General features: G+C 39.2%; 1 protein-coding gene across 3 annotated transcripts in view; it reads right to left on the reverse strand.

The window, feature by feature from the left end:
* Window positions 1-16,292, reverse strand: part of wasf1 (WASP family member 1) — a 93,082-nt gene that overhangs the window by 33,863 nt on the left and 42,927 nt on the right. For all 3 annotated transcript variants that reach the window (XM_083535098.1, XM_083535099.1, XM_083535097.1), the window contains exon 4: window positions 6,297-6,450. In XM_083535098.1, coding sequence (XP_083391224.1) covers window positions 6,297-6,450 — 154 coding nt within the window. The remainder of the gene's footprint in view (window positions 1-6,296; window positions 6,451-16,292) is intronic.

Below are 16,292 nucleotides of genomic sequence, written 5' to 3' on the forward strand. Positions count from 1 at the left end.
GGTAATTTGTTTCCGTTTGCTCTCCTGCCCTGCATCTGTTCAAGCTTTGGTCCTGGACGAACACGATTACGAGTTTTCTATCAATCTATTCTATATTGCCAAAAGTATTGGGTCACCTGGTCACAAGTACGGTATGTGATCCATCATGTGTTTATACACATTTTGATCAGAATTTATAACTGCTCTAGCACTAACAAGAACATCAGAATTAGCATCAGCGCATCACCCACAGCACCCTGCATCCTATTCTGCATCCTATTCTGCATCCTATTTTTTAGGATTTTAAAACTTATTTAGTTTGTCTGCATTCTTTTGCAAGGTCAAGATCCCAAAAAGAGCATCCAAGGGCCCCTTACAGAGCTGTCAGTCTGACTCAATAACCCTTAACCGAACAAAAATACTTCTACTTGACCTTATTCATAATCATACATCCGCAGGCCCTGAAACACATGACTAACCCATGAGGATAAAAAGCCTAATAAACAGAAAAACTCATTTTCCTCTTAACACTATTGTTTTGTTTTTTACTTTGGTTGACAAAAGAGTGTGGCCACATAGCACCAAAGCTGCTACACTTACAAACTACAGAAAATATCTACCCTTCCATTTTCTTTTAGAACCAGAGCAAAGAGCAAACAACATTCATAAATAATGCTATTGTTTACAATTCACATATCCAGTGAATCAGAGTTTTATTGGGGATAAGAATCAATGGAGGTTCTGATACTGTGCTTCGATACCATTCAATTCCCTAAAGCTTTTGGATGTAGAAGCCAATGGCCATGGAAGTCCCCAATTTACTCTTTGTAGTCTCCCTAAGTATATACGTAGATACTGTGTATGTATAATGGCATTGAAAGGAAAAAGATATTCTCTCTACGGCAGGGGTGGCTAACCAGTCAGAGACCGAGAGCCACATTTTTGACTGTGTTACTGCAAAGAGCCACATCATACACATGGGCACACATGAACATCACCCATCCCTTCCTCTTACACACACACACACACACACACACACACACACACACACACACACACACACACACACACACACACACACACACACACACACACCTCTGCTCAGCCAGACTTATTGTAAATGTCACACACCAACATAATGTCAGAAATTGACTCCTACAGTTTTAAGACCACAGGACAGACTCTGTTTAACCAAGTCCACAAACAAAAATATAATAATTTACAATAGCGTTTTTCTTTTACTGTGCATGTTACTTAGTGGGACTTTTGGCATTCTTTGCCTTAAACAATCCCCTTCAAATCTGTCTCGTATTCCGCTGTTGCCACTCGAAGCAATTCTTTCACACGTGTGTCAGTCAGAACAGATTGATGCTTTGATTTCACGTGTTTCAGGGTAGAAAACAAGGACTTTGTTTGTGTTTTTTTTTTTTTTTTTAATGAGCGTGTTCACTTCGCTTGAGTTTAATACGGTATTTTCGTCAAATGCGCATGTGCGTGAGATGAATATACCGCAGGGGCAATTAATTTTGACAAGGGGCCACATGAGAAACCTGAATTGTGTCAGAGGGCCACACCAACGATAATATTTTTGGGATGCACCGAAATGAAAATTCAATTCAAATGGCAATGCAATCCATAATTTTTTGTGTTATGCCTTTTGCCTCGGCACCATCACTGGAAAACTTTCCTGCCTTTTCGAAAACGTCCTCTACAGACGGAGTGCGCATGCTCGGATTGACTTTACTTTTCTGCAACGCGTTCTTCTCATATTTAGAATGGAAATCGGGATGTTTGATTTTCAGGTGATAAATGAAACCCCACTTGGAGAAACTCTTTGCAGATACACGCCCTCTTGAAATTTCAGCATTGCATGTTTTGCACATCGCTCTCCTCACACCGCAGACATGTTGCTCTTATCCAGATAACCGTGTGCTGCTGCGCTTTTTTATTGCGTCATTACAATTGTGTTTCTGCCGTGTTGTTTCGGTGATTTAGGGATTTCCAAAAATTCTCGGTGCATCCCTGTAATTTATGATTGGCCTCATGCCAAGGTCTGATATACCGCAAAGTTTCCCAGTAAGGGCGCCGCTCATTTAAGTTTTAAAAATACCGTAATTGAACTTAAGTAAAGCGAACACGCACATTAAAAATCAAACACACACAAACTTCGAAAGGAACATAAGAGCCGCATGTGGCTCGCGAGCCGCGGGTTGGCCACCCCTGCTCTACGGTGTACCGCAATACACACGAGCAGATCAATTTCCCCTTTGCCACAAGTGTTCCAAATCTTCTATATCAACAATCTCATGGTAAAGGTTGTGAATTTGCGGTTTAAACACACAGGCACATTACTATGGTTCGGTGGCCCATTGTTCACTCTACATAACATCGTTTGAGATGTTGTGCTTTATTGATGCTTTCAAACAATGTCATAGTATTGTATATCGATTGTAAGATTCACTGAGTTGCATCAGCACATCGGAATTTTAAAAAGCGTGCATCAGATACTTACAAGTTGGCATTTTTATTGCATTTTAACATCCTTGCATTGGTAAAAAAAAAAGATTCATTTATATATAATTATTAGTAGAGGCGCTATACTTTTATTATTTAGAAAGTGACATATATTTTATATTTCGATTGATTTCTCGTCTCTAATACCGTTTCTCTAAAGCGTTTCTTCTAATGATTAACATGGCAAAGGTAGAGCTGCATCTTCCTGGAGACAGAGCAGGAAGTCAACGCAGTCAAAAAGCATTTTAATAGACTTGTGATTTGCTGACTGTCTGAACCAAAGAAATAAAAGTGAACCATCTGCTCCATATAGAGTTGCAGAGCAACACATTCCTACTACACATTCCTACTGTCTACACTAGTGTGTATGACCCTATTAGAGGTTCCTGTGAACGTTGCAGCACACAGCTTTCATTTTCTAAATGTAAACAGGTTGTCCAGTGTCCAGTGTTCCCACACACCCCCAGCCTTGCAGTGAGCCATCTGCATTATTAACTTTTTTTTTGCATGAAGAATACCTCTAAGAGTATTTCATGCAAGGGCACAAATGGGAAAAAATAATCTGAAAAATACACATTGGATCTCACATTTCTAGATTACCCGTTTCTGACTCTGAGCCACCCCTGGGGTCATCTCGGGATGGAAAGAACATGCTCTAGATTCCACCAAAACACTGAAATAGGTGCAGCATTCCCAGTTTTACTAATAGAGATGCTCCGTTCAACGTTTATTGAAAGTCTGCAAATGGCAGTTGCGTGGTCATGTACTCAGGGGTGCAACTGCACATTTGCTCAGGGGTATGCAAGATCATTGTTGAAGCCCCCCTACCCCTCCCAAAAAAAGAGGGGTAAACACAATAATAAATACACTACATGCAATGGTGCCACCTCATGTGTGGCAAGATCTATGCACTGCATATACCACATACCCCATTTTTGCACCTCTGTCCACACCAATCAGTGCCACCATATTTACATAGTGTAAATTTGCTATTTTATGGCTTGTGTCTTTTTTTTTTCCTCTAATCAAAAGTCCAACATCTTATCCACTGAGTTACCACTTCCCCATGATAGACATGTGTTCTGTCAAGGAGGCTCCTTTTGCTACCTTAGGTCTGTCATGTCCACACTAATACGTTTTCGTTTGAAAAAAATTTTTCTCTCCGTTTTGGATTACCATCCACACTGAAATAGCGTTTTCAATCAACACAAACGTCGCTTTTTAAAAACGTCCCCCAATTTGAAAACGCACCTTCCAAAAAGCTGGAAATGAAATAAACATCAAGCGTAAATAACGTAGGTCAAAGTGCCCTTTCTCATGCACAGTACAGGGATGGAAGCGTTTCAAATGTTTCAGTGCAGATAAGCAACGATTTTGAAATTGATCCTGATAAGTGTAGACGAAGCCTTAGTCAAGTCAATGAACTGCACAGTCTCTACCTGAATTAAATGATTCTTCTTAGTATTCCTCTTAAGTTGTAGCGATTCCACATGCTAGCTCAAGAGTTTGGTCTGTCTCAGCACCTGCTGTTGTGACTGTCCACATAACAGCTAATCGTATAAAGATATAGGTAGTACCCTAAAGGCAGGGTATTGCAAGAGTTCTAAGGCAGCTTGAAGACATTTTGGGAATGCGCTGAGTACTAGTGCTAACCTAAATGCAAAGCAATCTGACCTGGTACATCACATGCGCAGGGGACACTGGATCTATAGTGAATTTCGCTTGTCTACTCTTTCATCATGTTAGCAAAAGTATATGAAAGATCTACATCCAAACCTTGGTGTACTGAAGAGGTCGGAAAATATCTTGAAAGCAACCCAACTAGATACTCTGGTCCATGTACTCTCACTATCTCAACGTTATCCTAGCAATGACAACACTTCCGTGGACAATTGACCAGGGATTCTCACCTTTGTAGAGTGAATGTTTGCTCCTGGTGGTGGCCAAGTATATGGTGTATGATGACGACAATGCAATCAATAATCCCTTATCTAATGTTTTCCAATGCTTCAGCTAAAATCCAACACAATATACCTTTATATTGATGCCAGGACTATCAGCAAATCATGCCCTGATGGATTAGTTATGCTCTGTTCTCTCACCAAACCACCTGTGTGTCCTGGACTGCCATTGTAAATAAATGTGGACCAGCTTGAACTTCTGACCAACTCTTTCTATCCTCTGTTGTGCTTTTTCCGAAATCCAAATTCGCACGAATAAACGTGACAGCAGACAAGGGTATGTAAAGCAAAGGATATCCTGCAGTCGGTAGTCTCATATTTCAGACAGAAGTAGATGATCATCTGGTGTCTCCTGAAAATAGTGACAGGGGGTACGGAGTGTTTTTACCATGGTCTGGCTGTGAAATTTTTGTCAGCATCAAAATTAGCTTTCTCATTTACATTACCAAACCCAGGGAGACCCTCAGAGCCTAAAGTGCTAAAGACACTTCTTATTTTGACTTCCAACTATCAGGTATGTCATCGTCTGGCCGTCTGTTTAAAAGGTGTCTCATCCAACTTTACACCAAACTGGTTTAATTGCTGTGCATTTAGAGGCTACAGCAGATGGTCAGGACTGCTGAGAGGATTATTGGTGCCCTACTGCCCAATTTTCAAGATCTTTACTCATCCAGAGTAAAGGGCTAAGAAAATCATTTTGGACCCCACACACCCAGCCCACACTCTTTTCGAACTGTTGCCTTCTGGTCGGCGCTACAGAGCTCCGTCCACCAGAACAGCCAGGCACAAAAACAGCTTTTTCCCGCAGGCTATACTCAGCATGAACAGTTAAAATATTCAGAACTACACACTGTCCATCATAACTGACACATTTAGACAAAATCCAAACGGTACATTTGTAAATAACATCTGTACATTCATTTAACAATAGTTTTACTCTGTATATATTGCATTATTTAACTGTCTGGTTTACTATTCTGCTGCAATATGTCTGTACTTCTCCTGCACTGGAAGCTCCTGACCCCAAGTCAAATTGTGTGTGTAAGCATACTTGGTAATAAAGCTATTTCTGATTCTAACTCTGAAATAGGACAGAAATATCTGGATACGTCTTAAATTGGACCAAATGTTCATAATATATTTATTTATATACACATTTTCGTATTCGTTCTTGACTTCTGTGGTAAAAAAACAAAAGGGGAGACGATGAGTTCTTTAAAGATTGACCCAACATGAACTTGCAGCTCCTTCTTACAAACCGGAACCTCAGTCAGTCAGTCAGTCAGTCAGTCAGACAGACAGACAGACAGACAGACAGAAAGTCAAAAATCAATATATACAGAAATACAGACTGAAATACAGACAGACAGACAGACAGACAGACAGACAGACAGACAGACAGACAGACAGACAGAAAGTCAAAAATCAATATATACAGAAATACAGACTGAAATACAGACTGAAATACAGACAGACAGACAGACAGACAGACAGACAGACAGACAGACAGACAGACAGACAGACAGACAGATAGATAGATAGATAGATAGATAGATAGATAGATAGATAGATAGATAGATAGATAGATAGAAAGTCAATAGTCAATATAGACGGACAGACAGAGAGACAGACAGACAGATAGACAGACAGACAGACAGACAGATAGATAGATAGCAACTGTGTAAGCTATATAAATTGTACCCTCACCCTCAGTGGGGAGGTAGACCTTAAAAGCTGCTTCAGCATTTATTACATTATTTCATTTTAAGGTAATGATGCTTTATCAATTTTTTTTCCCCAAAGCACGAACCATTTAGAGAGCAGGATTTAAAAAATACTAACCTATAAGGCGAGAGAATGTTGAGTGGTGGAGGCTGTTCACAGAGGTCGTATGTCTCCTGCATCGGGATGGGCAGAGACTCACGATCGAACAGCTGCTGGTCCTGAATGGTGGAGCTGCGGAATGCTTTCCTCATGGTGATGTCCTGAAGAGATACTAATAAAGAGAAAGACAGGGGAAAAAAAGGGTCGTTTATTTTAAACAGCAGAAATGTTCATATATAAACTTGTTTTGATTATATACAATGTCTGCCAAAAGTGGAGTATCATCTTTTATGGTTTCATGATCCTTTTGTTTACATGCAACAAACTCGGTAAAAGACAAAGAATTTTGGACAGAAGAACTTATACAAGATGGTTAACAGGAGAGAAGATGTTAGCAGACTGCTTCACCCCCACATTTAGGTGAAAGTTTTAAAGCAGGGAAGGTTGGAGACTTATTCCAGGTGAAAGGAACCAACATGGCAACCATTCCAAACTTCAACACCATGCAATTTTGACTGGAAACAACTTTAACATACAACAAAACAATTAACTAAAGCATACGCCCAAGCTCTGTAAGTGTTACGTAGGGTGAAATTTTTATTGGAAAAAAAAAAGGTCAAACACTGGTAATACTCACGAGTAAATGAACTGCAAAATCGTTAAAGTAAAAACAGATACATGCACGACAATGAGATACCATGGAGTAGACATAAAGGTGTACGTGTAAAGGAGTACGTGTAGACATAAAGGAGTACGTGTCAGTAGTACGTGCTGCTCCAGTTTGGAGCAGCACTCGGTCTATTGGGAATACTGTACACTGAGGAGATCTGTGACAAAATAAAAGCGATAAGGAAGTTTAAAGGAACTAAATATATCACAATGTCATATATAAGCAAATGCCTTAGATGGTGTATGTTTTCCTTTATGTGACTCCAGTCAGTGGGGTTAAACTAAACAATGTCTGTTTTTTGTTTTTTCATCCTTTTGCCAGAAGAATACTTTACACAACTCTTTCTCTTTCCCTATTTCTACTCTTCTCTCTCTGTTTGATGGGCAGCTAATGACAATGAATTTGACAGAAAATAAACATAGAGCTACAGTTAATCGCTTGTTTGGCCTGAGACAGAATAGAAATAAGGATTCGAGGCAATCAGGATAAACATAGCGTTTGTTATCATCTTAATTATCATCACACTTTTCATGCGGCTGATCAGGATCTTAAGATTATCCGCTCTTGATATAGTTACTTCAATCTTCAATCTGGGAAGCTTTTGCATACTATGTAGTATAATAAAATAATAAAGAATACATATTACATACAGCTATCGGTAGAGAATCTTTTAACAACAGAGCTGCTATTTCTCAGGAAATATATTACAACATACATAGTGTTATCATCTCATATCTAATTGTCATCATTGATTTTCTCACACTGAAAAAAGAAAAAAAACTGTGCTTTTGCTGGAAAAGTGTCACTACTGAAAAAAAAAAAAAAAAACAGAGAATGATTTGAAGGACATTCTCAATCGCCATCACATTCCATTTCATCGATTGGCAAACACACCGATTAGAAAAAATCAAAATGAATCACATCAAAACTTCCATTCCCTCTGCTCTACTTGCATAAGCACCACCGCTCACCAACAAGATAAATCAGTGTGTTGTCTTCGTGACAACAATGTGTTACACAATATATTATATTCTTACTATATAGAACCTTAAAGTGTCTTTTTAGAACCTTTCATAGAAAACTCTTGATGTCATCCAAATCAGGATGGGTTCCACTTTTGAGTCTGGTTCCTCTCAAGGTTTCTTTTTCATAACATCTAAGGTAGTTTTTTCCTTGCCACAGTCGCCACGGCTGCTCATCAGTGATAAATACACATCGCTCACCTTAACTGTTAAATTCTGTAAAGCTGCTTTGTGACAATGTCTGTTGTGAAATGCGCAATAGAAATAAACTTGACTTAAAGGACACACTTTAATGCACACTACATCCTGCTACAGGAAGATGACATGACGTACTGTATCTGTATATAAGTATATCTGATTTGCTGTACATCATTAATGATGCTTTTCAAAGGAGCCAGATCATACGTTTTATTCAATTCAATTTGTATAGCACTTTTAACAATGAACATTGCCTTAAAGCAGCTCACAGATTTTAAAAGAACCTTATAAAGAATAAATATTTTTTATTTATTATTATCATTATTACCATTATTATCATTATTATTAGCTAGCAGTTATTAGTACAACATGTGCAATTTCATTATTTCTGATAATCCTGTTTAAACTCCACTGTTATTATCACACATATATTTCATTGTACATAGTCAATTATTACATTTTAGTGCAATTATCTGTTTTTATTCTTACATTTTCTTTTAATTCTTACATTTTCTTATTGCTGCTGGTCTCTGAGAGCTACCAAACTAATTTTGTTGTATCACTTCAATGACAATAAAGTCTCTATGATATATATATGATATGATATACTCTATATATATATATATATATATATATATATATATATATATATATATATATATATATATATATATATATATGTAGCCACTGGATGAATGAATAATATCCTGACCTCCAGTAGCTCCGCAATAAACAAACAAAAGAATAAAAAAAAAAAAATGGTTATTGACTGTGTTTATGTACCACCACTATCTTACAACAATCCTGTACCTTCCTGCAAATAAACTCCCAAATGGTATAAATCAGTCCCAGTTTACACCAGCAGATCTGATATAAACTGAAAAGATGACAGAATGTTTCTTTATGAAAGAGAGAGAAAGTGAGAGCGAGAACGAAAAGGAAATAGGCCTTGGGGCAGTTGGTGGTGTTGTCTGCTATTATGGGGCCAATGATATAATGTGGTCATAAAAAGAAGGACATGGGCCATTAGTTTAGTCCTGTGAGTGATACACACACACACACACACACACACACACACACACACACACACACACACACAGAGGTGTGGTTCGATACAGAACAGAAAATGAGAAATAAATGAAGATAAATACTCTATGGAGGGTTTAATCAGATTAAGCTACACATCAAAGTAAATGTTCGCCATTAAATGTAAAAAAAAAAAAAAGAAAATTTTCAGATGATTCCCATCGTGCCATTATGTCCCGAAGTATTTTATTCCCTTTGTACCACAGAAAATTACTTTGACGAATGATACTTTATTTATCTGCTTGTATATACATTTAATGCAGTGTAATGTCCACTCTAACCAACAGAGGCAGTATTTATTACACAGTATCTACCATAAATGCCTAAGGTCCCCTGGTGGTCTAGTGGTTAAGATGCAGCGCTCCCACCGCTGCGACCCGGGTTCGATTCCCGGTCAGGGAACCATCCCCAGCCACTCTTAGTGCCGGTCCCAAGCCCGGATAAATTGGGGAGGGTTGCGTTAGGAAGGGCATCCAGCGTAAAACGTGCCAAATCAAACGTGCGAAGGATCCGCTGTGGCGACCCCTAACGGGAGAAGCCGAAAAGAAAGTAAATCTACCATAAATGCCTATGAACCATAAGCAATCATCACATTCTTTTTATTGCAAGAATGCAGGCGTTCCTTTACATGTTGAAGTTCTGGCTCAAATTTAGATTTAAGCCATTTGGAAGACTTACATTTATCTCGTTTATACAAGTGAGCTGCTATGGGGTTAAGGGCCTTGCTCAGAGGCCCAGGAAATAGCAGCTTGGTGTGGCTGGGATTAAACTCAGACCAATAAGAGTGACCTTGGACTAGACCTTGGACCTTGGACTAGACCTTGGATCCAAAGTCCAATGCCTTAACCACTAAGCTACCACCACCTCCACTATTGGTAGCTTATTCTCTGTACCTTAACTGTACCTATCTTACGAGTGGCTCACTGTGGCTCCAGCTCTTGTATATAGGTGCTACTAAAGCCATAGAGTGTGGTGTGGAACCCTCCTTCACCCATTAGGAAGCTGTGGTGGGTAAGCGGAACCACAATCCCTTTTGAGTCTGGTTCTTTGTTCCTCTTAAGGTTTCTTCCACAGGGAGTTCATCCTTGCCACACTTGTCATTGGCTCATTTATTATATATGAGCTTAAAATTTATCGGGCACTAATAGGGCACAAATTTATAGGCACTAAACTTATACATTTTTTTATACAACTTTATAATCTCTTTAAAGCTCCTGTAAGATAATGTCCATTGTTAAAAGCTTTATTTTATGTAACTCTATGTTGTTCAGTGTAGCACCAGGGTTCTGGAGGAACGTTTTTACTGTGTACTGGTGTACCACTGTGTATAGTAGAAATGACAATAAAAGCCTTTTGACTTGACTCTTGACTTGACTCATCTCCTTCATACTGACCTGCTTTGGAAAACAGAAAAAGGCCAGGGTACCTACAATATTTTTGAGTTTGCAAAAAGTAGCATGGAAGCTCCTCAAGTGGGTTTCCTGGTTAGTTCAAGAATACAGTACTGTCCAGTGGAGTAGGTGTGCACTCTATCTAGGAAAAAAGTTCAGCTAGGCATAAGAGGACTTATAATCGACATTCAGTGCCACCCCGATGAGAATGAGCTCACTTTCAATTCGGATTCCTCTCAAAGTTTCTTCCTCAGACCATCTCAGTTAATTTCATATTTAAATCATAATTTTTGCCGCAGTCACTCCAACTCCAACACACAGTCATTACAACTTCATAGCATCATTATCTCTGTAAAGCTGCTTTGGGACAATGTCCATTGTTAAAATCACTGTACACAAAAAAAAAAAAAAGGAACCAAACTGAACTGTTGCCCTGTGGAGTTCTCCTTGACAAAACCAGTGGCCCCCTTGATCAAGAACCAGCAGTGTGACCTTCTGAATGTACTTCCTCTTTCACTGACACATGATCATTAGATTAAGACAATAGAACTGAGAGGTTTGGACTAGAGTCCCTGGTACATGGGCTTTTTTACACTATCAGGTGGGAAGTGTTCAAGAACCATGGATGAACTGACAAGTGCCCAAAACATTAACCTTTCAGAGACTGCAGGACAAGGGAAAATCAATTCCTATGCGGTAGGTATATGTGGCATGCATTTCAACCCATCACATAGTTGAAAGCTTCTACCCAGTACAAGAGCATGGACTCTCCCCCACCTCATTAGAGTCCATCAACCAAGTCCTTGAAACCATTCTGTAATGGGTATCAGTCAAACAGACCTTTCTGCTGGTAATTACCTTGATAAGAAGGGTAGTGAGGTAAGTTTCTTGGCATGCACAGCAGATGATTTCAGAGTAACAAATCTGAGATCCCTGTCAGAGGCCATGTCACCCAAAATTCCTTCTCAAAAAAGGTTCCCTTCGTGGTCCAGTACCTGCCACTTTACTATTTGAACCATATTACGCTACTATCCGCCACCAACTGCTATGAAAAAACTAACAGAAGACATGGGCAAAGACACACTTTTACAAACTTCACCACTTGTGAACCAATCCACAAACACAGGGCTTCATTCTTATAGCCATTAATCAGAATTGAAGTGCTTCACGAAATGAATTGTTGAAGCTACCTGGGCATCAACATGACACTTCACACTAATCAAATTTGGAATGAGAGAGTAACAGTACAACTGATCAGCTGCAGGCAACAGATTAGTCGCTTATTTATGACCACAGGGCAGAGGATATTCATAATCCCCCTGACCACGGGATTAAAAAATATAATTAGGTAACAGTATTTGATTAAAATCTAATTTAATATTACTTATTACGAGTTAAGATCGAACGCTCAGCGGTTAAGGGTCTGGGTTACTGATCGGAAGGTCAGGGGTTCAAGCAATGGTATCTCCAAGATGGGATATGCGAAGAGGCTGTAAAGTATAAGTGACAAGTATAAAGCACCTTTTCTTTTCTTTCTTGAATGTATGCAAGGGTGGGGCTGCTGGACACACTCTTAACCCTACTTTACAAGGCTACTGAAGCATCTATATTCTGCTGAAATTGGTGATTTATGAGACTGCTGAGCAGACAGACATGTACACACACACACACATACAAACACACACTGAACAACCCTAAGCTACACTGGTGACAAGAGGAAATGAGCAGATTACCAGTAAATGAAGCTCAAATGGATTGTCTTTTTACTGTCTTTCTTTCTGTTCTATCGTTTTTTCTTCAGGCCTCCACCTCCATTTTTATTTCGAACAGTAGTTACAATGGAGCTGTTCTATATTCATTTACACGTGTATTCAGGATTCAGCAATTCCCCAAAGGAGGATGAATACCTGCAGTCCATACATGTGCACACACAAACACACACACACACAAACACACACACACACACACACAGAGAGTCACACTCGACTGATTTTAACTGCAGGGTTCGATATTACCACCTCCTGATTTTCTCTTTTCCACTCACCCTCCCTCCATTTCAGGCTTCACTCAAGTCCTTCTTTTATGTCACATCATTATTTTCCCGTCACCTGCCTTCCTTTTTTATTTTGATTTACTTCTCCGAAACCCTTCGCTGTCTCTTGTGACACATAATCCACACTCCTTTTTTCTTTACTGCCCTGAATCTGTCCATCGCCCTCCCTCTGTGCATGATTCCTGTGTCCTCTTGTTTCCTGACCTTCATGAATAACGAGGCCCTGCCCAGAGTAAAAAAAAAAAAAAAAAAAAAAAAGAATAAAAAAGGAAAGAAAACAAACTCTGATAATGCCACGGATACCGGACAAATCTTCATATGAGTGACGTTGAGATGAACCTATGATCTGTCAGTCTAACTACTAAGTATTATTCAGTAACAACCAGCTTTGTTTGGGAGGAATCTTATTCTGGACATGCAGACAATCCGGCGAGTTGAATTCCCAAACCCTACTGGCAGATGCAACCTTCTCCTATATTTTTCCAATTGTATCCAAATAGCTGTCAAATAATAATTCGCAGTAGTTGCTGGATATTATGCATTACGACGTGTTGAAGTGGTTAAGAGAGAGGAATTGTTTAGAATCAGAGTATTATAATAGTGTAATATGTTTACAAGCAGAGATTTCCATCCAAACACGAGGAAAACGCTCATCAACACCTTGGGTGGTTCCATGAAATTCCGGAGTAAGAAAAGGAGCTTTGAGGATGAATTGGACTGTAGTTAATGTCAACAGTCTGCTACATCGACTCAGGACTTCTTTTAGCTTCTGATCACCATCAATGCACCCCGCAACATCGTAAATCTGGGGTCATTGAACATTTAAGGAGGAGTTGGTGTTGAATCTCTAATGATCTCAGATGTGGAGCTAATTTATGGGCTGCTCAAGAGCACCTGGTTCCACAACTCCAACTGACATAATGTAACATAATAAAAAGAACATAAATGTAATTACAGATAATTACACACTCCGGTGTTTGTAAAGTTTTATGATTTAATTAAGTGTAAAAATTACACTTTTGGTGTCACCCAGATGAGGATGGGTTTCTTTTTCGAATTTGATTCCTCTCAAAGTTTTATCCTCATACGATCTAAGGAAGCTTTTTGATGCACGGTACCACCAATCACCCCATCAGGGATAAATACTTAAATCTACATATACGTAAATTTTTTTTTATAATTATAACATTCTCTGTAAAGCTGCTTTAAGACAATGTCCATTGTGAAAAGCACTAAAGTAATAAACTCAAACTGAAGTCTTTTATAATTAGAAAATGCAGAACAGATCTACATAGTCAATCAATTTCTACAACTAAACAATATGGATCCCTCATTCTTTGCAAACTCAATCTAGCTCATTATATACTGTTTTGGCATTGTGTTTTACTGTTTAATTCAGTCCTCAAGAGAAGTTGAGCGAGTGAAAAGATCATTAAAATATAGTGGAAGGATGTAGTTCAAATCTCACCAGAAAGCAAATTGAAAGAAAAAAACGAAGTGGATAGAAATCTCTGGTGTATAAAGTCATCAGTACACCAGAAGGCTGTTTCATTGTGTCGTTCACACACACACACACACACACACACACACACACACACACACACACACACACACACACACACACACACACACACACACACACACACACACACACACATATACACACAGAGACACAAAAACAGTGCAGTAATGCGAATATGAAAGCACTCTGTAATACACTTCTATAAGAGCGTTATTCATTTTACTGCTTTCCTTTTATTTATGTTTAATAAACACAGCAGATTACGTTCCTCTCGCATCTCCACACACATCCCTCACCTCACAAAAACAAAGAAAAAAACGCTAACTTCTTTTTTGGCGCACATCGTAGGAGACTGTCGCAGGTTCACACAAATGGTGTATATTAGTCAAACACTATTAGAGGGACAGCCCATGTAGGATGTTTTGGTGACAAGGTGAGGGAGGTAAGATTGAGATGGTTTGGACATGTGCAGAGGAGGGACATGAGTTATATTGGAAGAAGAATGCTGAGGATGGAACCACCAGGAAGGAGGAAAAGAGGAAGACCAAGGAGGAGGTTTATGGATATGGTGAGGGAAGACATGCAGGTAGTTGGTGTGAAAGAGGCAGATGTAGAGGACAGGGGGGTATGGAGATGGATGATCTGCTGTGGCGACCCCTAATGGGAGAAGCCGAAAGAAGAAGAAGACTGTGAGCTGACGGAGAGGAAGAAGAACGTGCCTGGGTTCTTTGGCTAGGTTTTATTTCATAAAGTATGTAAGTAAATCATTAAATTGTATATGTAAATATGTATATATTAATGTTGCTTTCTGAAAGATTACTGGAGTTTCTCTTTGTGGTAGTGTACATGTTTTTTTGTTTTTTTTATATGGTAAACATCATCCATATCCATAGATTTGATCGAGGAGGTTTATGGATGTGGTGAGGGAAGACATGCAAGTGGATGGTTTGAAAGAGGCAGATGTAGAAGAAAGAGTAGTGTGGAGACTGATGATCCGCTGTGGCGCCCTCAATGGGAGAATAAAAGTCGGCATAAAAGTTAACAACGTGATGCAACGGATACAAGTTGTGTCGCGATGCGTCATTTTGAAAATATTTGCATCAGTGAAAAACGATTTATATTAATATACCGATCAGTAGATGCACTATATTTTTATTATTTAGACCATTAATTTGTGACCAATATTTGATATGTAGATTGATTTCTGTTTGCTAAAACGTTTCTCGAGCTCGTTCTCTCAGTACTGCTGCTGCTACGCGAGTATGACGTATCACAACGCTACGGAGACAGAGGCGTGTCCTGAGAGTCGCAAAGAATACAGATTAACATGGCAGAGGTAGAGCTGTAACTTCCTGGAGACAGAACAGAAAAAAAAAATGTCTGGTTTTATTCAATCTATTTTTTTTCTTTTGATTTGCTGTCTGTCTGAACTATCTGTACCTCAAATCGAAATCGGATTGCACTGCAGCGTAACAGGGATGAATCGTATGGTATCGCATCGGTAGCTGCTTCAGATGCGAAGCGAATCGCATCGGCCTCAGTAATGTCGATGCACATCCCTAATATCCATGGCAGGACATTAACCCATCTGCATGAATGCAATATGAGTTTACTGCATCATCCTCAATAGAAAGTCCCTGGCACTGTATCCACCGGATCTTCCATGTCTTTTGTGCTAGAACCTGTTTAACCTGCGTTTGAGTCAATAGCACTCGCTCTCTATTACACTCAGTGTCTGCAGAGTGGAAAAGAACCGGAGTTTGCAGCTGGTTCACTGAATAAAACCATCAAAAATGGTATAATTCTCAACACATGGCTGTAATTTAAATAAAAAAAAGGCGTGGATAGGTCATTTGATGAGCAGTGGGACCTCCACTTTCTGTGTGTGTGTGTGTGTGTGTGTGTGTGTGTGTGTGTGTGTGTGTGTGTGTGTGTGTGTGTGTGTGTGTGTGGGTGATTGTTAAAACTGGAGAAAACAAACAGGTGGTTTGCAATGAGGAGTGTTTCATTTACACTGCAAAAGGAAAATTAGAGTGCACACATCAAACATCTTTTAATTGTGTGTGTGTGTG

The sequence above is a fragment of the Silurus aristotelis genome (genome assembly GCF_946808225.1).
Source record: "Silurus aristotelis genome assembly, chromosome: 29".
In the NCBI taxonomy this organism is placed as follows: Eukaryota; Metazoa; Chordata; class Actinopteri; order Siluriformes; family Siluridae; genus Silurus; species Silurus aristotelis.